This window comes from Bombina bombina, chromosome 9, assembly GCF_027579735.1.
Source record: "Bombina bombina isolate aBomBom1 chromosome 9, aBomBom1.pri, whole genome shotgun sequence".
NCBI lineage: Eukaryota > Metazoa > Chordata > Amphibia > Anura > Bombinatoridae > Bombina > Bombina bombina.
Window position 1 is genome coordinate 103,858,875 of NC_069507.1, and position 25,608 is coordinate 103,884,482.

The window sequence follows — 25,608 nt, forward strand, 5'->3', positions numbered from 1 at the left end:
GGTTCCCTTACATGCTAGGCTTTGTAACTATTAGCTTTTACTATTATGCATTTTCACTCTAAGAAATATGCATTCTATCATCAGAGACAATTCGATATGTCCCTCTTTTACGTGAGATATTTGCCATTCTATTTCAATTAGCCCTCTCCACAGCAGGGATGTTTTAACCCAAAACAAAGATGGCAGCCTAGCACTCCTAAGTTGCCCATGAAAGTTAATAAAGTTACCGGAAGTCCCTCCTATTCACACGGAACCGGAAACGAATAGACCCAGAAGTGCCTTGTAGACGTTGGCGGCACGCTGCTATAGTCCTTGGCTCGGTAAAATAGATCGAATCCAATAAGGGTATCTTCTAAATATAACGTTCGCTGCTGAACCTGGTCACAGGATCTAATAGTTTGTGGTACTTGAGCTAGAGAACTAACCAATCAGTGATCAGCGCAAGAATAGTGCGCCATGTCCCTGACCTGCTTCAGTAAGTGAGATTATCACGTGTAAAAGGCGCATAAACTATTACATGGCTTTGTAAATGCATTTATATGCGTACGGACGTCTACATTAGTTTGTGCAATTAGTAGGGAGATACATAATAGTTTTGTAAAGCGATGCATAACAAAATATCTTCACTGTGTTATGCAGAGGTATTGAATTGACTATAAATACATGATGTGGTATATATGTGCATTGTATATTTGCAACCTAAAAGAATACGTGTAATATGGTAGATTTAAAAAAGTATTGCATTTTAGTGAAACCTTTTTTTATTAGACCAAGGTTAGCAATTAAATGGTCAAAAAGTGCTAAAATGCTATAATTTATAATGGTGTTTTTATTGCACCATTGCTTGCATGAAACTTTATTCACTGAGCAGGGTTTAAAAACATTTCTACAGAGCAGCAATGTACCACTGTTATCTTGCTGAACACACCTAGTGAGCCAATGACAAGAGGCATATATGTCAACTATCACACAGTGCATTGCTGTCTTTGTGTATCCATAGGTATTCTCTTCAACAAAGAACATAAATAATTAAGCACATTTGATAACAGAAGTGAAAGGTTGTCTACTCTAATCTCAACTTTCATGTCCCTTTTAAAAGTGTTTTGAGTGCTTAAAGTGAATGTAAATTTTGATGCTAAAGTGCCTGTTTTTAAAAAAATTGATTAAAAACAGGGGCACTTTAATTCATCAAAATTTACATTTCACTCGTGTTGTGAAAAAATGCTTGCCTTTTTAATCTTGAAAGCCAATCCAGCTTCCTCCACCCGTCACAAGCCTCTTCCTGGGTCTAAAATGAGGAATCTGGCTTCCTCCAATCACGGCGTTGAATCAGACAGAAATGGCTTTGCGATGACTGGGAGAAGCTGGAGCGGCTGTCAAGATTAAAAGGTATTTTTTCTCAACGAGTGAAATGTAAATTTTGATGAATTAAAGTGCCCCTGTTTTTAATCTAATTTTTTTAAAACGGGCACTTTAGCATCAACATTTACTTTCACTTTAATCGCTTCAATTATGAAGCATTATTTATCAGTGTGATGAAATTTACTTGTTAGATGTAAATAGATGGTTCCAGTGTTATTTTAATTACAACATTATTCTTGTCCTTTCAGTGATAACTTGTTTCTAATACTAGTTGCAGGTTAGACCATAGTTCACATGCACACATCTTCAGAGTGACTAATGAAATAATTTGCCAGCATGTGCTTAAGTGATTGTAAATTTAAAGTGATTGTAAATTTTGATGCTTAAGTGCCCGTTCTTTAAAAATTTGATTAAAAACAGGGGCACTTTAATTCATCAAAATGTACATTTCACTCGTGTTGTGAAAATACTTACCTTTTAATCTTGACAGCTGCTGCATCGCTTCCTCCGCCCGTCGCAAAGCCTCTTCCTGGGGAAGCCATGATTGGAGGATGACCGATCCGTCATTTCTGACGTAGGAAGAGGCTTGGGACGACCGGGGGAAGCTGGAGCAGCTGTCAGGATTAAAAGGTAAGTATTTTCACAACACAAGTGAAATGTAAATTTTGATGAATTAAAGTGCCCCTGTTTTTAATTGAATTTTTAAAAAAACGGGCACTTTATCATCAAAATTTACATTCACTTTAAAGTAAAAGTCAGTCCTAGCGTTTCTGAAACGCTAGGATTGACCATTAAAACAAATAAAGGGGACTTTCATTCATGAAGCTTAAAATACTTCATGCTTATAGCGTCTTTATTTGTTTCAAGGGTTCGCCGTTCTGAGCTGTTCAAGCAGCCCACGGCAGAACGCTGTTTAGCTTGAGAGGTGACATTTTCACCACTTTAGCCTATAGCCATGCGGGAAATCCAGCTTGGCGTCAGATTTCCTGCATGCTATTTGCTAAGAGGTTAAAATGTCACCACTTGGCAAAACAACGTTCTGCCGTGGGCTGCCTGAGCAGCTCAGAACAGCGAACCCTTGAAACAAATAAAGAAGCTTTAAGCATGAAGTATTTTATATTTCGTGAATGAAAGTCCCATTTTATTTGTTTCAATGGTCAATTCTAGCATTTAAGAAACGCTAGGATTGACTTTCACTTTAATACACAGTATATACATTTAATCTTAAAAACAGGGGCACTCTCATTCACTAAAATTTTTAAAGATGGTTGATTTCTAAAATAACTACTGTTTTTAGTGATGGCAAACTTTGTGCCCTTCCGCCCGCATCTCATACTGTATTTAGTTGATGGAAGCCGGATTCATCATCATCCAATCTTTGTGTGCCCCCCTTGGCGTCCAGATTGTGGGGCACGCAACGATTGTATGAAGCCGGATTCGTCATCAATCAACTAAATACAGTATGAGATGCGTAGTTTCACTGACTTTTTTAGTAGTTTCACTGACTTTTTTTTATTTACTATCATTTGATGCATAATGTTTATTTCTACTAACAGTCAGTAATGAGGTCACCGACCGTCCCTGTGTGTCACCTATCTCGGGTCATGTATTTGATCGTCGTCTCATTGAGAAATATTTGGCTGAAAATGGAACAGATCCGGTGACAAATCAGCCACTGAGTGAGGATCAGCTGATTGACCTCAAAGGTGAGTAAGGGAGTTGTATCAGAATCCCCCCCCCCCCCCCCCCCCATTATGTTTTGAATGTCCCGTCAACACAGTCTTGCAATCTCAAGGTAAATGGGTTTACCTGGATGGATAAACCTTTTTATCTCAATCAAATCTTTTAGATCATGAATTTGGCTTTACTTTGTGTTTCTCTCTCTCTCTCGCTCTCTCTCTCTCGCTCTCTCTCTCTCATTAATTTTATAAAAGGGGTAGACCAACAGTGGCAGAAATTGTAAAAAGAAATCTAGTCTGCAGCATATACACAATAGAAGAGAATATATGCATGGGTAACAGATAGGGGCGGGTGCATAGAAAATAACGGTGTACCAGCAGTGGAGCATTGGTAGCAGTGTGGTGAAGGAAAAAGTGGCTACATGGGATTTATTTTATAGGTTCTGGAGGAGAGGCTGTGCAGTGGGGAGGGAAACGGATGAGAATTGAGCCTGGCAGCAGCCTGTGAAAAAGTGATGTGGGACCCAGTCAGAAGTGCACTTTGTGCAAAGGGAAGAGGTGCTGCTGTCTGCCCACTCCTCTCTCCTTCAAGATGCAGGGGTTTATCAAGCCACACTCTCACTTTTTTTTTTTACTTTCACTGTTTCCTAATAAGCCATATGTTTAAAGGGACACTGAACCCACATTTCTTCTTCCATGATTCAGATAGAGCATGACATTTTAAGCAACTTTCTAATTTACTCCTATTATCAATTTTTCTTTGTTCTCTTGCTATCTTTATTTTAAACGCAGGAATGTAAATCTTAGCAGCCAGCCCATTTTAGGTTCAGCACCATGGATAGCGCTTGCTTATTGGAGGCTTACATTTATCCACCAATAAGCAAGCATAAACCAGGTTCTCAACCAAAAATGGGCCGGCTCCTATGCATCACATTCCTGCTTTTGGTTTGGCCTGTTTACAGCATTAAAGCAATAATATCTGATTTCCAAAGGTAAAGCAGAAACAAAATTCAAAGATACAGAGATAAATATATAAGACTAAGCAATCTGTTTGCTTTAAATTATAATTGCAAAAGCATGTTGCGGTATTGGTATGGGCAGACATGCTTAAAGGGACATGAAACACATTTTTTTTTCATGATTCAGATAAAGCATGTAATTAAGAAGAAGAAAATTAATTTACTTATATTATCCTATTTGCTTTATCTTTGTATCCCTTGTTAAAAAGAATACCTAGGCAGCATCTGGAGCAGTAATGCATTACCGGGACCTTGCTGCTAATTGGTGACTACACATATATCTCTTAATTGGCCCCCATGATGTATTCAGTTAAAGCCCAGTAGGGCATTGTTGATCCTCAACATACAATACCAAGAGAACAAAGTAAATTTGATATTACAAGTAAATTGGAAAGTTGTTTAACCCCTTAATGACCACACCGTACCATGTTCATCACTGGTTAAGATTGACGCCCCAAAATAGAGCGGCTCTCGCTGACATGGGCAATACCGCAACGATTATGAGCTCTCTCCCTCCTGCAGGCCTCCTGAAATAGTGTGGTCTCGCCACTGGTGGCTAGATCGCTCTATTAAAAAAATAAAGGGGTTAAAATGACATGCTCTATCTGAATCATATTTCAGATAGAGAATGAAATTTAAAGCAACTTTCAAATTTACTCCTTATTATAATTTTTTATTTGTTCTCTTGGTATCTTTATGTGAAAACCAGGAATGTAAGCTTAGGAGCAGCCCATTTTATGTTCAGCACCTGGGTAGCACTTGCCTATTGGTGGCCACCAATCAGCATGTTCTATCCAGGGTGCTGAACCAAAAATGGGCCGTCTCCTAAGATTTCATTCCTGCTCTTTCAAATAAAGATAGCAAGTGAACAAAGAAAAAATTAATATTAGTAAATTAGAAAGTTGCTTAAAATTGCATGCTCTATCTGAATCATAAAAGAAAAAAGTGGGTTTAGTGTTCCTTTAATGAGGAGAACATGAAGGTTGGTATCGCTCAGCATAGGATGCTTTATTGAGAGTTTAGAAGTTGGATGACTTATCCTGCCAGCAATGAATAAATATACAGAAACATTTACAATCTTAAGAGCCCACAGAGATCTACGTCCAGGCTTAACAAGGCTGGAAAGAGAACCATGGCTGTTAATTTTTATGGATATACACAGATACAGATAAGAGCTAGGACACAATATAGATTTAATCCACTAAAATCATCCATAAATATCTCTTACAGTTGCTCACCCAATTCGGCCCAAACCACCATCTGCAACCAGTATTCCAGCCATCTTGAAGTCTTTGCAGGATGAATGGGTGGGTATTTTTATCTCTTTTTAACACCTGCATATGTAACTGTATAGTTCTGCTATATTTAAAGGGATATAATAGTTAAAAAAAATATATAAAAAATGACATGCTCTAATTCGCTCTGGAGCAGTACTTCTACTTTGTATTTATCTCCGTTATGGGGGTTAAACACATAGTATTACAGGGTCACTAGTCTTAAAATGATATGCTCTAATGAATTAGAGCATGCATTTTTTTTAATATTATGGCCATTTATAGATTTTTTTTTAGACTGTTTATTCTCTGTTAGTAATAATATAGTATGATAACTCATAACAATAGCTCATAACCATCTAAGTATTTTCAGCATTGTTTAAAAGGGGTAGAAAGGTAAAAATTGAAATGTGTGTGGGTGCATTTCAATATTAAATAGAAATATTTTTTCAATATACTTCCATTTGCAAAAATGCTTCTATTAAAAGCTATGACTGTTTCAGCGGCATACACGTTTGCTTTAGAGCAAACATCCTCAAATTTGGTCCGCCAGAGGTTTTGGAACTACATTTCCCATGATGCTCATCCAGCATATCAGCTGACTAAGCATCATGGGAAATGTAGTTCCAAAACCTCTGGAGGGCCACGTTTGAGGATGTCTGGTCTAGAGGATAAGGATTCATAGAGCTGGCGATTGTCATGGCAGCCACAGCTGACCCTCTGAGAAGTGGTGTTTGATGCTGTTGCACGGTGTACTCTCAACATATTTTTACGTATGCTGCTTAAAAACAGTAATAACTTTTTACTAGAAGTTTTTTTGTTAATGGAACTATATTATTAAGATATTAATATATATTGTTTAAAGGGACCCTAAACCCAAATTTTTTCTTTCGTGATTCAGATAGAGCATGCTTTTAAGCAACTTAGTAATTTACTCCTATTATCAATTTTTCTTCGTTCTTTTGCTATCTTTATTAGAAAAATATGGCATCTTAGTTATTTTTTTGGTTCAGACCATGGAAAGCACTTTTTTATTGGTCGGTGAATTTATCCACCATTCGGCAAGAACAACCCAGGTTGTTTACCAAAAATGGGCCAGCATCTAAACTTTCTTGCATTTCAAATAAAGATAGCAAGAGTGAAGAAAATTTGATAATAGGAGTAAATTAGAAAGTTGCTTAAAATTGCATGCTCTATCTGAATCGCAAAATAAAAAATTTGGGTTCAATGTCCCTTTAATTACATGTAGTAAAACAACTTTGCAATTTCATTCTTAATATTTATTGTGCGCTTACCATGGAAGTGCAGACACCGCTATATTCCACACAGTCAATGGCTGCACACTCTAGTAAGCCATTTATATCCATTCCTAATCAGCCTTAGCAGTAAAGGTAACCTAAGTTACAATATGGCGGCACCCACTGCTTTATGGACATTAACTTTACCCTTTTTTTTTATTTTTTATTATTTAAACAACTAATATAATTTTTAAAAATAGATGTACAAATTATTCTCCTGGTAATATTTGCTCTGAATCATTTAAAGGGAGACTGAACCCAATTTTTTTTCTTTCATGATTCAAATAGATCATGACATTTTAAGCAACTTTCTAATTTACTCCTATTAAATTTTCTTTATTCTCTTGGTATCTTTATTTGAAATGTAAGTTTAGATGCCGGCCCATTTTTGGTGAACAACCTGGGTTGTTCTTGCTGATAGGTGGATAAATTCATCCACCAATAAAAAAGTGCTGTCCAGAGTACTGAACCAAGAAAAAAAAAAGCTTAGATGCCTTCTTTTTCAAATAAAGATAGCAAGAGAACGAAGAAAAATTGATAATAGGAGTAAATTAGAAAGTTGCTTAAAATTGCATGCTCTATCTGAATCACAAAAGAAAAAATTTGGGTTCACTGTCCCTTTAAGTAATGTTTAATCTCCCTATAAGTAAAATAAGGTTCAGTGAGATGCAATACTTCAACCAGTTGTTAATTAAATTGTAATCCACGGTTATGTTAAATCCGCTATCTTGAGTACATTGCAATGTGCTGTTTGAGAAGGATATTAATGTGTGTAGCAGAAACCCAGTTTATGTAAATCACCCTTAATACATATCGGTCCCAGGCATGTCCTGTCACTTACAGCTCTGTGTGTCACGGTATATCTGATATATACTTAAAGTATTCTCCATTCCCTCAGGATGCAGTGATGCTCCACAGTTTCACTTTGCGCCAGCAGCTACAGACCACTCGTCAAGAGCTGTCACATGCGCTCTATCAGCACGATGCTGCTTGTCGTGTCATTGCTCGTCTTACCAAGGAGGTGACAGCAGCTCGTGAAGGTAATTTTACTGCCTTTCATAGAAATACAAGAAAAAATAAATTCTTGCCTGACAGATGCATATTCCTATCGTCCCTATCTGTAATGACGATTTCCCAGTTAAATTTAGTTCATCTTTTTTTTCACATCCTATAAACCAGTTTATAACATTTAAAGAGACAGTCAACACCAAAATTGTTACTGTTTAAAAACATAGATAATCCTTTGCCCAGGTTTGCTTAACCAACATTGTTATATTAAAATACTTTATTACATTTAAACCTCTAAATTTCTGCCTGTTTCTAAGCCACTACAGACAGCCACTTATCGCATGCTTTTTTTTATTAGCTTTTCACAACAAGAGACTGCTAGTCTATGTGAGCCATATAGTTAACATTGTGCTCTCTCCCGTGAAGTTGTGGCTGACACAGCACTAATTGGCTAAAATGCAAGTCAATAAATAAATAGCCAATGCGATCAGGGGAATGTCAGAGGCTTAGATACAAGGTAATCACAGAGGTAAAAAGTGTATTAATATAACTGTGTTGGTTATGCAAAACTAGGGAATGGGTAATAAAGGGATTAGCTATCTTTTTAAACAATAACATTTTTGGAGTTGACTGACCCTTTAATGTACATACTTCGCTAACTGCAAACTGCATTAGCAGTCTGAGCATGCTACTACTAATCTTACACTAGGTGAAAACCTGAACATTTTCCCCCTATATAAGAAGCATGCAATTAACTACTTAGTGTTGGGGGACCTAGTTAAATCATGTAGTGCTTAAAGGGACAATGTAGATTTAGTAACACATTTATAGATGGTTTAGTAACTCCTTTATAGATAGGTTAATTTTATTCAGCTATCTATTGTTTATGTAGTTTATTTTTTTTCTATGGCCAGTAAGCACAGCATTGATATTTTCTGTATAAGTGGCAGTTTTAACAGGCAAAAATAACTATTTTCAAATGCCAAAATAAAGGTAAAGATGTTGGCTAAACAATGTATCCCTTTAATGGTGTGAGAAATTTACAGTACAGTGTCACTCTAAACAGAAAATATCAGTAATCTTATAGTATGACCACTTATTTCTACTAGCATTTCTTCATATATTATGTTTACTAATGTAATCACCTCCAGTAGTCTGTTATCGCTATCTTAGAGACTCACTTGCTAACACCACATATCAATATTTGACCTCAGGCAGGGATTTTTTTGATTGATCCATTCGTAAGCTCTATTACAGTATGCCGGCAATAAATGTATGAATGTGACGTCTGTAATTTAGCTAACCAAATCTGAAACTACTAGTAAATAGACAAGGTGATGGCCTGTCATGTTCTTACAACTAATACATACTCACTGTGAATTATCCTCTCTACAGCTCTGGCAACTCTGAAGCCTCAGGCTGGTATCTCTATACCTCAGGCCAACCCGACCCCACAAGCTGGTGGAGCAGTAAGTGTTTATATGATTGGTGTTCTATCCTGTGCTTTCATCCACTAAAGATTTATACAGTGCTCAGTCTAAACACATTTCCTCTTCTTATATTATTTTTGTTGTTGTTAGGGTGCTGGGGAGGCCATGGATCTTGGAGAATTGGTTGGAATGTCTGCAGAGATCATCCAAAAGGTAAATACGTAAATGCAGTAATACTTTTAATTGTTTTTCTGTTTTTCACACTCTCACACATTCTAACAAAACATCATGTCTTGTAGCTTCAAGACAAAGCAACTGTCCTCACCACGGAGCGTAAGAAGGTAAGAAAGGGGAAATAGACACTTGTACATGTTAAGCTGTCTCTTTTTTTTTTCTCTGTCTCATTTGCCTCTTTTTTTTTTTTTTTTCCCCAGCGTGGTAAGACCGTTCCGGAGGATCTGGTAAAACCAGAAGAACTCAGCAAATACCACCAGGTCTCTTCTCATGTGGTGAGTACCTTTTGCTGTTACTCCAGTTGGTTTGGCAGTGGTCAATCTATCATCTAGGTCCATCGGCTGTATACTTCTCTTGTATAGTAATGTTAGAAAGAGCCAAGGTGAAACTTTACACAAACATTGACCCAACACTTTAAACTAACAGGTTTGGTGCACAAACCTCATTAGATATATTTGTTTTAAGGTCTCTTTGCCTGTTTTACTTTCTTCAGGGTCTCCACAGTGCGAGTGTTCCTGGCATCTTGGCTCTGGATTTGTGTCCCACAGATACCAACAAAACTCTCACTGGTAAGTTCTGCATGTCTGCTGCTTGCTCTTTGGCAGATTTTGAGGTTCTGATCATATTTGTGAAGTTTTGAATTGTGCATAGCACAGTTGTCTTTTCACTTTTTAACTTTTCCATACTCTTTCAGGTGGGGCAGATAAAAGTGTTGTGGTGTTTGATGCCCACTCGCAGCAGATTCTTGCCACTCTTAAAGGTCATACTAAGAAGGTCACAAGTGTTGTTTTTCACCCATCACAAGTGAGTGGATACCTTATTGAGATGTGTCTCTTTGCTTGTCTGTCAGCCTTTATCTCACTCCCTCTCTTTTTATCTTTGGCTCACCCTAGCTTAGTATCTTTATCTCTCTTTATCTCCATGTCTCTCTGTGTGTTTCTCTATGCCACTCTGCCTGCTCCTTTTCTCTCTCTGCCCCTGCTCTTTTTTTCTACGCTCCCATTAATACTGTGTTAGTATAGGGGAGCTGTCCCTTTTTAAGGCTTTATGCATGTTTGTGCATATAGTGATCTGTCCCTTCTTGACTTTTTTTGCATGTGCCTTAAAGGGCCATGATACCCACATTTTTTCTTTCATGATTTAGAAAGAGAATGCATTTTTAAACATCTTTCTAATTTACTTCTATTATCTAATTTGTTTTATTCTCTTGATATTCTTTGCTGAAAAGCATATCTAGCTATGCTCAGTAGCTGCTGATTGGTTGCTGCACATAGAAGTCTCGTGATTGGCTCACCTATGTGCATTGCTTTTTCTTCAAATAAGGATATCTCCTAAATGAAGCAAAATAAATAATAGATGTAAATTGTAATTTTGTTTAAATTTGTTCTATCTGAATCATGAAAGAAAGATTTTGGGTTTAGTGTCCCTTTAAGACTGTTTCTTGTATTAGTGTGCTTTCCCTTTAAGGCTGTGTGTGTGATGTGATCGTTTGCCCTTTTAAAATAAATATATGCACAAACATTTTTCTAAATACCATTTTACATTTTGGACTTTTAGGAATTGGTGTTTTCTGCTTCTCCAGACACCACAATACGAGTCTGGTCTGTTCCTGAAGCCACTTGTACTCAGGTGCTGAGAGCTCATGAAGGGGCAGTGACTGGTCTAAGTCTTCATGCTACTGGAGATTATCTGTTGAGCTGCTCAGATGATCAGGTAAATATACACATACCATCAGGTTTTCAGCAGTGTGTGTGTGTATATATATATATATATATATATATATATATATATATATATATATATATATATATATATATATATATATATATATATATATATATATATATATATATGTATATATGTATATATATGTGTGGTGTGGTTGGTGGTTGTTTTTTTTTTTTTGTTAGTTTTTTTTTGGTCTAATTCTGTGCTATCCTACTCACATTCTCTTATAGTACTGGGCATTCTCTGATGTCCATGTTGGACGAATTCTCACCAAAGTTACTGATGAGACATCTGGCTGCGGTAAGCACTACTTTCTCTTCACTGGCCCCAAGAATCCTACTTGAATGAAAAGTCAAAATCAAACTTATAATTCAGACAGAGCATGCAATTTTTTTTGAGGTTTATATCATGGCATACAAGACGTTGAAACAAATGTCAATTACAATGCAAACTCAGAGACTTAAAATATTCCACATTGGCTAATACAGTAATCTAATATAAACAATTTCTAAAGGGAACAATGATATAGCATGCCAACCACTATGTAGACCCTCTGAGTTAAACAGCTCACTCTTGAACACCTAGAGACTAATGAAAATTGAAGTGATACTAAACCCACATTTTTTATTTCATGATTCAGACAGAGCATGCAATTTTTGAGCAACTTTCTAATTTACTCCTATTAATTTTTCTTTGTTCTCTTGCTATCTTTATTTGAAAAAGAAGGCATCTAAGCTAAGGAGCCAGCCAAGTTTTGGTTCAGAGCGCTGGACAGCATTTGTTTAATGGTGGGTGCATTTAGCCACCAATCAGCAAGCACAACCCAGGTTGTGAACCAAAAATGGTCCGGCTTCTAAACTTACGTACTTGCTTTTCAAATAAAGATAGCAAGATAATTAAGAAAAATTGATAATAGGAGTAAATTAGAAAGTTGCTTAAAATTGCCCGCTCTATCTGAATCATGAAAGAAAAAATTTGGGTTCAGTGTCCCTTTAAAAAAGGTACTCCGAAATTAAGGAGGCCACTCTTGGGCCTCATATAGTGAACCTCAATTTTTTAGTACATAACTAAGAAGATAAAGTAAAACGTAAATAGATTTAACAAGAACACCTACCTTTTAGAAACATTGTACTTTATAGTAACATAGTATCAATCTAGGAGACTCCTTCATATAGTATGTATGATAAGCTAAGCTATTGATGAATTAATCAGAAAGGGTAGGCTGCAACATGGAATTTCCCAAGAAATATTAAAGTTGCTTTACTGCTATATTGTAGGATATGCGCCTTGCTTCTGGGGGGAAGATTGCCCAAAGTTTGAAAGTAGTATGGGCTAGATTTATTAAGCCCCTACGGCAGCAAGTTCTCTCAAGAACTTGCTCGCTGGGATTTATCAAGCAGCGGTCACCAGACCGCTGCTTCCCTAACATCTACGCCACCTCTATTGTGGCGAAATTCAATCTCCTCGGTCGAATCCGACCGAGGAGATTTACAGCTCCTGCCCGCGCGTGATTGGCTGTGCGCGGGCAGGGGGCGGGATTGCACGCGAGCGCAAAATTGCATTCGTGTGCAATGTTGATTACCTGCGGGTAATTTCGCCCCGCCATAGGCGAGCTGAGGCATACAGGGGCGCGTATACGCGCCCCTGTACGCCTCAGCGTTGATAAATCTAGCCCTATGTATACTAATCTTATAGAGGGATGTAGGTTGCACAGGATAAGGAGGTACTGAGATCAAAACAGAAAACTATGACAGTGTGCGGGTCGTTGAGCAGTAGTAAGGGGATATCCTTTGCTAGAGTGAATAGAATATTAAACATAAGGGGAGCTATAATAGTAGAGTAAATAACAATAAAGGCGTTGCTCAAATTGCCAAAAATCTAATTAGGTTAGTTAATTAGGGTGGAGTCCCACATAATATTTTGTAGATCAGGAATAATATAGGCCTCTAGCCCAGTGTAGGAGGCGGCAATGGGTAAGAAGCAGAGCATGCAATTTTTAAACAACTTTCTAATTTACTTCTGTTATCAAATTTGCTTCATTCACTTGGTATCCTTTGTTGAAGATTACACCTAGGTAGGTTCAGGAGCAGCAATGCATTATTGGGAGCTATCTGAACACATCCAGTGAACTAAAAACAAGTGCCATATACACACAGCCACCAATCACCAGCTTGCTCCCATTAGTGCATTGCTGCTCTTGAGCTTACCTAGGTATGGTTTTCAGCAAACAATACCAAGAGAACAAAGCAAGTTTGATAAAATAAGTTATTTGTAAAGTTATTTAAAATGGCATGCTTGTCTGAAAAGAAGTTTTAATTTTAACTTTACTCCCTTTTAAAGTGATTGTAAAGTTTGGGTTTTTAAAACACAGTATGTAAAATCATTCATAAAAATAGGGGAACTTTCATTGATTACAATTTGTAAGGATGCATCATTTGTAAAATATTTATCATTTAGTGATGGTAAACATCACGCCTTTCCTCCGCCCGCATCTCATACTTTATTTAGCTAATGGATGATGATCTGGGCGCCATAGAGGGCACGCTATGATTGGATGAAGCCTGATTCGTCATCAATCAGCTAAATAAATTGAGATTTGGGCGGAGGAATGGCGCAGTATTTACCATCACTAAATGGTAACTATTTTACAAATGAAGCATCTTAAAAAATTTAACCAATGAAAGTGCCCCTGTTTTTAAAAAATAATTTTTATATACTGTGTTTTAAATACCCAAAACTTTACACTCACTTTAAGTTAACTCAGTTTGTTTTACTTTTTACCTATGTCTTTGCAGCTCTCACGTGTGCTCAATTCCACCCTGATGGTCTAATTTTTGGCACTGGTACCATGGATTCACAAATTAAGATCTGGGATCTAAAGGTATGAAGATGTAGCTTTTTATACCGCCTAAACTTTCTAAAAGCTGTTTGTTTTTTATAATGTTCTTCTCAAGCAAATTGTAACTCTTTCTTAATAACTTTCTCACTCTCCGTAGGAACGTTCTAACGTAGCTAATTTCCCTGGGCACTCTGGTCCTGTCTCATGTATAGCATTTTCAGAGAATGGGTATTATCTGGCAACTGCAGCTGATGACTCTAGCGTCAAACTTTGGGATTTGCGGAAACTGAAAAACTTCAAGACCCTGCAGTTGGATGAAGGATACCAAGTATGTTTGTTTTAAAATATAAATGTTCTTACTGGACATCATGACATTTTAACTGATGAAAGAGGTAGAAGGATGAGGGAGAATGGGGAGGGGGAAGAAGGATATCAAATTGTCTTATGATAGGATGCTGGTAGGAAATGGAATATAGATACAGTGTCATGTTTCACTGCTGAAAACAAACATATTTTTATAGTATTAACAGAGGGGCATATTTATCAATGTGCAAGCGGACATGATGCAAAGTATCGTATCATGTCCGCTGCACATCGATAATTTATCATTGCACCAGCAGTTCTTGTGAACTGCTGGTGCAATGCCGCCCCCTGCAGATTCGCGGCCAATCGGCTGCTAGCAGGGGGTGTCAATCAACCCGAACGTATTTGATCGGGTTGATTTCTGTCCGCGGCCTCAGAGAAGGCGGACAAGTTATGGAGCAGCGGTCTTTAGACAAAAACAAGGGGCACCATACGAAGCTTGATAAATATGCCCCATAGTCTGAACCTCTTAATGTTGGTAGGAAACTTAGTGCAGATTACCAGAAACAAAGCTGTTTTTAACCATGGTTCACATATTCACTATAAAGTGACAGGGTTATTTTAGGTTAGGCATGACCACAATATATGAAGCTGACCAGTGTCTTAACTGCTGCTAGTATTAGTAACATTAAGGCCTTTTCTATTTTAAAACCTATTACAGGTATACCTCACTTTACAGCGCTTCACTTTACAGCACTTTGTAGAGCTGACGTTCATCTCCAAGGATTTTGAAACAGTGCTGTAATCATTGTGATATTGTAATTTTGTTATGCGTAGTTCACTCTGTTTACATCATTACAGTACATTACATGAGCTGGGTATACCTGTACATTTGTTTTTCTGAATAAACTACCTTTTTGCTTTTAGGTTTGTAGAGACCCTTGAGCCTCTGATAGTCAACTGTATGGTACACAGGAGCACATTTTAATATGCATTTAAGCAGATTTAAAGGGACATGAGAGCCAACTTTTCCTTTCATTATTCAGATAGCGCATACTATTTTAAATGTCTTACCAATTTACTAATACTATTACATTTGCTTAATTCTCTTGGTATTCTATGTTGCATGAACAACAATGCACTACTGGGAGATAGCTGAATATATCAGTTAAGCCAATGACAAGAGGCATATATGTGCAATCACCAATCAGCAGCCATCTCCCAGTAATGCAATTGTTTAAAATTATGTGTCCTATCCAAATCATGAAAGTTTAATTTTTTACTTTACTGTGTCCAACTTTATTTTTTTATCCTATAAATAAAAAAAATAATATATTTTTAATCACTTGTCAGCTGACTTACCCTGTACATCAGCAGTCTTTCACAGAGTAAATCCGTCCTTGAAGGGTTAAATAGTATTCTTTCATGTGTATGATATAAATTTTGATATTAAAATCCTTTAAAGTGATGTCGGCTAAAAAAAATAATTTTAATAGTTCTTTATAGTGGCAGTGAAAGTGGGAACTTTATTTGTAATATATATATGTTAGAGAGTGATGTTCCTAAGACAATGGTATTATTAAAGCATTGGTTTTAGTCTGAAATTTTAATTTTATTGTTGAGCTGTATATTTCCAATAAGGATTTCAAAGCTTGTGAGGGTTCGACAAGCTGCCTGTCATTTATATTGGCTGTTTTCTTTTTTAAGACACGATGAGTCAACGGATCATCTTAATTACTAATGGGATATTCACCTCCTGGTCAGCAGGAGGCAAAGAGCACCACAGCAGAGCTTTTAACCCCTTAGTGACCAGAGCACTTTTCCATTTTCTGTCCGTTTGGGACCAAGGCTATTTTTACATTTTTGCGGTGTTTGTGTTTAGCTGTAATTTTCTTCTTACTCATTTACTGTACCCACACATATTATATACCGTTTTTCTCGCCATTAAATGGACTTTCTAAAGATACCATTATTTTCATCATATCTTATAATTTACTATAAAAAAAATGATAAAATATGAGGAAAAATGGAAAAAAACACACTTTTTCTAACTTTGACCCCCAAAATCTGTTACATATCTAAAACCACCAAAAAACACCCATGCTAAATAGTTTCTAAATTTTGTCCTGAGTTTAGAAATACCCAATGTTTACATGTTCTTTGCTTTTTTTGCAAGTTATAGGGCCATAAATATAAGTAGCACTTTGCTATTTCCAAACCATTTTTTTCCAAAATTAGCGCTAGTTACATTAGAACACTGATATCTTTCAGGAATCCCTGAATATCCCTTGACATGTATATATTTTTTTTTTGTAGACATCCCAAAGTATTGATCTAGGCCAATTTTGGTATATTTCATACCACCATTTCACCGCCAAATGCGATCAAATACAAAAAATTGTTCACTTTTTCACAAATTTTTTCACAAACTTTAGGTTTCTCACTGAAATCATTTACAAACAGCTTGTGCAATTATGGCATAAATGGTTGTAAATTCTTCTCTGGGATCCCCTTTGTTCAGAAATAGCACACATATATGGCTTTGGCGTTGCTTTTTGGTAATTAGAAGGCCGCTAAATGCCACTGCGCACCACAAGTGTATCATGCCCAGCAGTTAAGGGGTTAATTAGGGAGCTTTTAGGGAGCTTGTAGGGTTAATTTTAGCTTTAGTGTAGTGTAGTAGACAACCCCAAGTATTGATCTAGGCACATTTTGGTATATTTCATGCCACCATTTCACCGCCAAATGCGATCAAATTAAAAAAAACGTAAAATTTTTCACAATTTTAGGTTTCTCACTGAAATCATTTACAAACAGCTTGTGCAATTATGGCACAAATGGTTGTAAATGCTTGTCTGGGATCCCCTTTGTTCAGAAATAGCAGACATATATGACTTTGGCGTTGCTTTCTGGTAATTAGAAGGCCACTAAATCCTGTTGCGCCTCACACGTGTATTATGGCTAGCAGTGAAAGGGTTAATTAGGGAGTTTGTAGGGAGCTTGCAGGGTTAATTTTAGCTTTAGTGTAGAGATCAGCCTCCCATCTGACACATCCCACCCCCTGATCCCTCCCAAACAGCTCCCTTCCCTCCCCCACCCCACAATTGTCCCCGCCATCTTAAGTACTGGCAGAAAGTCTGCCAGTACTAAAATAAAAGGGTTTTTAAAAAAAAAATGAATTTTTTTTTTAGCATATTTACATATGCTACTGTGTAGGATCCCCCCCTTAGCCCCCAACCTCCCTGATCCCCCCCAAAACCGCTCTCTAACCCTCCCCTCTGCCTTATTGGGGGCCATCTTGGGTACTGGCAGCTGTCTGCCAGTACCCAAGATGGCTTTTTTTTTGTTTTTTTTTGGTTTTTTTCTGTAGTGTAGCTTCCCCCCCCCCCCCACCCCCCACAGACTAACCCCCACCACCTTGCTTATTGTTTAACATTTTTTTTTTAACATATTTTTTATTTCCCATTTTCTGTAGTGTAGCGGTTCCCACCCGCTCCCTCCCCGTGCACGCGCCCGCCCCCACCCTCCCGTGCACGCGCGCCCGTGCGCGCCCCCAGCCACCCCCGCCCACGATCCCGCCCCCCTTCACATCCACATGGCCATCGATGGCCGCCACCCGCCTCCCGGTCCGGCTCCCACCCACCAACGCAGGTAGCCACCGATCTCCGGTGCAGAGAGGGCCACAGAGTGGCTCTCTCTGCACCGGATGACTTAAAAACGTTATTGCAGGATGCCTCCATATCGAGGCATCACTGCAATAACCGGAAAGCAGCTGGAAGCGAGCAGGATCGCTTCCAGCTGCTTTCCACACTGAGGACGTGCAGGGTACGTTCTCAGGCATTAACTGCCTTTTTTCTGAGGACGTACCCTGCACGTCCTCAGTCGTTAAGGGGTTAAATAAAATAGCTCCTCCCTTCCCTCCCACCCCAGTCATTCTCTTTGCCTACGTTAGTGATAGGAAGAGGTAAAGTGAGGTGTTAGTATAGATTCTTCAATCAAGAGTTTATTATTTTTAAAGTAGTACAAGATTGTGCTGCTTTGTTCTGGGGTGTAGCCGTAGTCCATATCAGTCTCTTCAGTAGAGCCTTGGTGGCTTTAGAGCAATGGGAACTTGTGGGACATAATTCTCACTGCGCCTCCCATATTTCTTGCTGCCCTATCTCCTTAAGTCTGAGGTATTCAGTGACTCAGCATTTTGTTTTCCTCAGGTCGATGTGAGGTAGAGGACCTCTCAAGCCTGAGAGCTGCCTTACTGCCAGGCAGAAGTCAAGGTAAGTGCTATGTATTTTTCTGGGGCACAAGGAGACTCAGATAATCAGTTAGCATGCATTATACATAAGGGGGCTCTATAGGGAAAATAGCTCTTTATGTGGGGACGTTTAAATCTTTCCTGAGGGGAAGTAATTGGGCAGTATTATCGAGCAGGCACTGGGGTTGGAGTTATGCTGCTTTATAAATTTTTAAGATGGCTCTGGTGGTTTTCACTGTTTTGAGTTAGACTTCATTCGTTCAATACATCGGCGTATGTTACACCCACAATGGGCGGGGCTTCCGGTGTTTGCGCGCCTTTTCATAGCGCTTCAGTTCAGGGAGCAGTGTTATAGTGCGACATCAAGAGGCTTATCCGAGCTGGACTAGAGTCGTATGTTAAAGTTATTTATGCGCTGCTAGTGTAGGGTCGGTGTTCCTTTTTCCTGTCAGCGCATCGTTGTTGTTTTTCTAAGAAAGCCAAAACTAGAGGATCGTCTGAGAGAAATCTAACGATATTGGGTCAGGTAGGAGCACTGAGGTGCAGAGGTTGTTTTTTATACAAGAGAATTGCATTAAAATGAATCTGCAGTAGAGTAAAAAAGAAAACCGTTTAGTATTTAAAGAGACAGTAACGGTTTTTTATATTTGATATTTACAAATACCTTTTGTTTTTAGTTTCTATTTGACAAATTGTGAACAAACATGGACCAGGGGGACTTGCAAGATGTTACCTGCACTTTGTTTTGACGCCAATGTGGAACCACCAATCCCTTTTTGTCCTTCATGTATTCAAAGGACTAGATTTTTTTCAGAGCCAATTTCCTCTAAGGCAGCCATTGTCCAATAGTCTAATGATGAGGGTCAATATATGCTGCAGCTTTCTCCCCAAGCGTCCCAAATTTTACTGCCCTCACAAGCAGTGCCCTGCACTTCAGCTATAGTCCCTTCTGGGGTTTCGTTACAAGACATAGCCTCTCTCATGTCTTCTACTATTTCTGATGCTCTGTCTACCTTTCCAATGTTACAAGGTAAACGTTAGAGGAAGGCCAGACATTCAGTAAGCAATGTTTCTGATGCAATGGTTGCAATTTCGTAGGTATCCTCCCAAAAACCTGAAGAGGAGGGTACCGCAGTAGTTTCTGAAGGAGAAATTTCAGATTCTGAGAGTCTGTTACCTCTGACGGACTCGGAAGTGGTATCTTTCAGATTTAAACTTGATCACCTTAGTCTGTTACTTAGGGAGGTTTTAGTTACATTGGATGACTGACTCCACATTGGTGGTTGTCCCTCAGAACTCAAGTAAACTGGACAAATATTTTGAGGTTCCTTCCTACACAGATGTGTTTCCAGTTCCTGAGAGCTACTGAGATCATCGCTAAGGAATGGGAGAGACCGGGTATTCGTTTTTCACCCTCTCCTATTTTTAAGAAAATGTTTCCAATAGCCAATGCTGTTAAGGAGACTTGGCAAACTGTTCCTAAGGTGGAAGGAGCCGTTTCCACCTTAGCTAAGAGAACTACTATTCCCATAGAGGATAGCTGTGCTTTTTAAGATCCTATGGATAAGAAGTTAGAGGGGTTACTCAAGAAGATCTATGTACTCCAGGGTCTGCAGTGGCAACCGGCCGTGTGCATTGCCACAGTCACTAGTGTGGCGACATATTGGTTTGTTGCACTGTCTGAGGCCCTCAGGACAGAAACTTCCTTGGATTATATCCAAGATAGGATTAAAGCTCTGAAGCTAGCTAATGCTTTTATTTCAGACGCTTCCCTTCAAGTTATTAAATTGGGAGCTAAGATCTCGAGTTTCTCTATTCTAGCCCGCAGAGCCTTATGGTTAAAGCCTTGGTCTGCGGATGTGTCATCTAAGTCTAAACTTCTAGCTATTCCCTACAAGAGGAAGAGCTTGTTTGGACCTGATCTGAAGGACATTATCTCTGATATCACGGGAGGTAAGTGTCATCTTCTCCCTCAAGATAAGAGAAATAAACAAAAAGGACGACAGAGCAATTTTCGTTCCTTTCGAAATTTCAAAGGAAATTCTTCCTCTTCCTCCTCTAAGCAGAAACAATCGAAGCCTACATGGAGACCCAGCCAGTCTTGGAATAAAGGAAAACAGTCCAAGAAGCCTATTAATGATTCCAAGACCACATGAAGGGCTTGCCCCTGATCTGGGACCGTATCTGGTAGGGGGCAGGCTTTCAGGCTTGGGTTTGGGACGTTCAGGATCCCTGGGCGATAGAAAAAGTCTGTCAGGGATACAAATTGGAGTTCAAGAATTTTCCTCCCAGAGGCATGTTTCTGCTTTCAAGAATATCTGCAGCCCAGACAAAAGGAAAGGCGTTCTTACATTGTGTAAAAGACCTATCCGCCTTGGGAGTGATTGTTCCAGTCCTGGAAAAGGGTCAGGGTTTTTATTCCAATCTGTTTGTAGTTCCGAAAAAGAGGGAACATTCAGACTAATTTTAGACCTAAAGAGTCTAAACAAATTTCTCAGGATTCCTTCCTTCAAGATGGAAACTATTCGTTCCATCCTTCCCTTAATCCAGGAGGGTCAATTCATGACAACTGTGGATTTACAGGACTCGTACCTACATGTCCCTATTCACAGGGATCATCACAAGTTCCTAAGGTTTGCTTTCCTAGACAAACACTTCCAGTTCATGGCTCTTCCTTTCGGCTTGGCCAGGTCTCCCAGAATCTTCACAAAGGTTCTGAGGTCTCTGTTGGCGGTCCTTCGGTCACAGGACATCGGGGTGGCGCTTTATATGGACGACATTCTAGTCCAGGCACCATCTTTTCAGCAAGCAAGATCCCACACCGACATAGTGTTATCTTTCCTGAGAGCTCATGGGTGAAAGGTAAATTTGGGAAAGATTTCCCTAGTTCCAGACACAAGAGTCACTTTCTTGGGAACCATAATAGACTCCTTGTCCATGAAGATTTTTCTGACAGAAGTCGGGAAATCAAAGATTATCGATACTTGTTTAGTCCTTCAGTCCACTCCACGGCTGTCAGTGGGTCAGTGTATGGAGTTAATAGGGCTGATGGTTGCAGCAATGGACATCATCATGTTTGCTCATTTCCATCTCAGGCCTCTGCAGTTAAGCATGCTCAGACAATGGAATGTAGATTATGCAGACTTGTCTCCTCGAATAACCCTGGAGCAGGAGACAAGGGACTCTCTTCACTGGTGGTTGTCTCCGGATCATCTCTCCCAGGGAACCTGCTTTCGCAGACCGTCTTGGGTGATTGTGACAACAGACGCCAGCCTTCTGGGGTGGGGAGCAGTATGGGGCTCCCTAAAGGCTCAGGGAGTTTGGACTCGGTCAGAGTCTGTTCTTCCTATAAACATTCTAGAACTGAGAGCAATCTTCAATGCTCTTCTGGCCTGGCCCCAGCTAGCCTCTCTACGGTTTATCAGGTTCCAATCGGACAACATAACTTCAGTGGCTTACATCAATCATCAGGGAGGAACAAGGAGTTCCTTAGCGATGACAGAGGTAACCAAAATAATCCAGTGGGCGGAGATCCACTCTTATCTATCGGCAATCCATATCCCAGGGGTGGACAACTGGGAGGCGGATTTTCTGAGCATGCAGACCTTTCATCCGGGGGAGTGGAAACTCCATCCGGAAGTGTTCTCTAATCGGATTCTCAAGTGGGGTCAGCCGGGATTGGATCTCATGGCATCCCGTTAGAATGCCAAACTATCGAGATACGGGTCAAGGTCCAGGGACCCTCAGGCGGAACTGATAGATGCTGTGGCGGTTCCTTGGACCTTCATTCTAGCATACCTATTTCCTCCGTTTGCTCTTCTTCTTTGGGTAATTGCTCGAATCAAACAAGAGAGGGCTTCGGTGATCCTCATAGCACCGGCCTGGCCTCACAGGATTTGGTATGTGGAGATGGCATCTCTGCCTCCTTGGAGACTCCCGTTGAGGAAGGACCTTCTGATTCATGGGCCCTTCCTTCACCCAAATCTAGTTTCTCTGAAGCTGACTGCTTGGAGATTGAACGCTTAATTTTATCCAAGCGGGGATTTTCTGATTTGGTCATAGAGACCATGATTCAGGCTTGTAAGCCTGTGACTAGAAGGATTTACCATAAGATTTGGCGTAAATATCTCTTGGTGCAAATCCAAGGGCTACTCATGGAGTAGAGTTAGGATTCCTAGAATGTTGTCTTTTCTCCAAGAGGGTTTGGAGAAGGGTTTATCGACGAGCTTCCTAAAGGGTCAAATCTCGGCTTCATCTATTTTGTTACACAAATGTCTGGCGGATGTCCCAGATGTACAATTTTTTGTCAGGCCCTGGTCAGGATCAGGCCTGTGTTCAAACCAGGTACTCCTCCATGGAGTCTTAACTTAGTTTTCAAAGTTCTGCAAGGGGTTCCGTTTGAGCCTATGCATTCCTTAGATATTAAGTTGTTATCTTGGAAAGTGTTATTTCTTGTTGCTATTTCTTCTGCTCGGAGAGTGTCAGAGCTCTCGGCATTGCATTATGAGTCTCCTTTTCTTATTTTCCATTCGGATAAGGTAGTTTTACGTACTAAACTAGGATTTCTTCCTAAGGTTGTTTCTGATGGGAACATTAATCAGGAGATTGTGGTTCCTTCCTTGTGTCCTAATCCTTCTTCTCAGAAGGAAAGACTTCTGCACAATTTGGACATGGTCCGTGCTTTAAAGTTTTACCTGCAGGCGACTAAGGACTTTCGTCAGTCTTCTTTTCTGTTTGTCATTTTCTCAGGAAAACGTAAGAGTAGAAAGCTACGGCTACTTCTTTCTTTTTGGCTGAATAGCATCATACGTTATGCATATGAGACTGCTGGACAACAACCTCCCGAGAGAGTTACGGCTCATTCCACTAGGGCTGTTGCTTCCTCATGGGCGTTCAAAAATGAAGCTTCTGTGGAACAGATTTGCAAGGCTGCAACTTGGTCCTCTCTTCACACTTTTTCAAAGTGCTACAAATTTGACACTTTTGCCTCGGCTGAGGCCGCTTTTGGGAGAAAGGTTCTTCAAGCAGTGGTGCCTTCCGTTTAGGTTCCCTGTCTTGTCCCTTCCGTATCATCTGTGTACTCTAGCTTGGGTATTGAATCCCATTAATAATTAAGATGATCCGTGGACTCATTGTGTCTTAAAAAAGAAAATAAAATTTATGCTTACCTGATAAATTTATTTATTTTTTGACAGGATGAGTCCACGGCCCGCCCTGTTCTTTTAAGACAGGTTGTGGGTTATTGTAAACTTCAGACACCTCTGCACCTTGGCTTTTCCTTTCTCTTCCTAACTTCGGTCGAATGACTGGAGTGGGAGGGAAGGGAGGAGCTATTTAACAACTCTGCTGTGGTGCTCTTTGCCTCCTCCTGCTGACCAGTAGGTGAATATCCCATTAGTAATTAAGATGATCCGTGGACTCATCGTGTCAAAGAAATACATTTATCGGGTAAGCATAAATTTTCTTTTTTGAAGACTAGTAACTTTATGATTAGATCAGACTGTGATACCAAGTGCAATCTGATACTAAATCTGTTGGTGACTTATCGCTCTAAATTTCTTGCAACCTATAGGCAGTTTCTCAGTAACATTGTTCTTTTTTTTTAGGTGCATTCTCTGGTATTTGATCAGAGTGGTACATACCTGGGTGTTGGAGGAACAGACATACAGGTTTACATTTGCAAGCAGTGGGCTGAGATTCTTCATTTTACAGGTCAGTCTTTTAATGTCATATATTCCCTGGTCTTTGACTTTTATGTTAGCTCTTAAAATTTATTTTTTCTCTCTTTAGTGGCACTTAGCCTTTATTATTTTATTTTTTTAATAATCATTGTTCTTTAAACCCTAAATATGTTTCATGCACCTCCCTCTAATTATGGGTGCTGCTTATGGAACCTAGGTTACACCTCGGGTATCAGGAGAGTTGCGGCATTTGTGTTGGTCAGAATTGGAATGCAGCAAAAGATAGATTTCAACATTGCGGCACCCATAACTAGAGAGTGGCATGGAATAACCTCTGCACTATGTATTAAGCATTTAATGTTCCTTTAAATATCTATCACGGTTTTCCTTGCAGAGTTACCTAACTGCTTAACTCACTTTTTCTCTTACAGAACACAGTGCTCTTACAACCGGCTTAGCTTTTGGCCAAAATGCAAAGTTCTTGGCGTCTACAGGAATGGATCGAAGTTTGCGCTTCTACAGCCTTTGAGCTATAAATGTATCTATAGCACATGGTTCTTGTTGCCATGTGACTCCCACACTTGTGACACAGCTCGTGTAACCTGCTTATAACTTGTGACTTGTGTAACACGCTTACAACGTGCGTGTGCTGCAACATAGCTGCAGGAGCTATTTGTGAAATATTGGGAGTGTAGCATTTGTGTCCAGCAATCGCTCTACAGCCACTCAACACACTCGCAACGTGAAACCATTCTTAAGTCTCCTCTTTACATGAATGCACGTGAAGCTGTCAGAGTAACGCTCTATTCTTGCCGTGTGGTTCCAAACATGTACATTGCAGGTGTGTAGCATGTTCAGTAGTTTAATCACCGGGGTTAACATTTCCCCTGCAAGAAACCCAGTGAATATTGTTGAGCGCCTCCATACCTGAAACAAACCTTTCCCTTTAACATCTTATTTGCTTGAGTGAAATCTCAATCTTCTCTCCAGTTTTTCATTATCCTTAAACTTTTTCCTCCTTTTTTTTTTTTTTTTTTTTAAACAAAACCTCCTCTTTGTCAGATCTTGTACTTAAAGGAATTTTATTTTTTTAGCCTACCCTGTTCTTTTCTCAAATTTTCAGCCATCTCTTTCATTACTATCTCTTCATATTTTCTTCTCTAACTAATCTTACTTTCTGCAGTTTGTAATGTTTATTTTTGGTATTTTGTATTTCTTAGTAATAAAAAATGATTTACAAAAGTAGTCGTGTGAATAATTTTAAAATTTTTCGATTGTAATGTTATAGTAGTTTAATGTTTTGTTAAATATCATCAGTTTCCTTAGCAAAAAAACTGCTTTAAAATCAAGGTTTTGCAATTCATGAGCAGTTCAGGAATATGTCTTACAACCCTTTGCAGTGGTCAATTAATGCCTTTTTTTTTTTTTTTTTTTTTTTTTTTTGGGGGGGATGTCCTGAATATTTTTATTTTTTTTAAAGAAAGACTGTGCCTTTAAAAAAAAT

General features: G+C 39.1%; 1 protein-coding gene across 1 annotated transcript; it reads left to right on the top strand.

Moving 5' to 3' along the window:
* The first annotated feature begins 262 nt into the window (after positions 1-262).
* PRPF19 (pre-mRNA processing factor 19) lies at positions 263-25,346 on the top strand. The gene is made up of 16 exons (XM_053691685.1): positions 263-475; positions 2,919-3,068; positions 5,291-5,367; positions 7,531-7,672; positions 9,036-9,109; positions 9,221-9,283; positions 9,370-9,411; positions 9,505-9,579; positions 9,798-9,873; positions 9,999-10,108; positions 10,862-11,017; positions 11,263-11,332; positions 13,828-13,913; positions 14,029-14,199; positions 24,030-24,135; positions 24,536-25,346. The coding sequence occupies exons 1-16, from the start codon at positions 457-459 to the stop codon at positions 24,631-24,633; spliced, it is 1,515 nt and encodes a 504-aa protein (XP_053547660.1). The 5' UTR covers positions 263-456; the 3' UTR covers positions 24,634-25,346.
* The last annotated feature ends 262 nt before the right edge of the window (positions 25,347-25,608 follow it).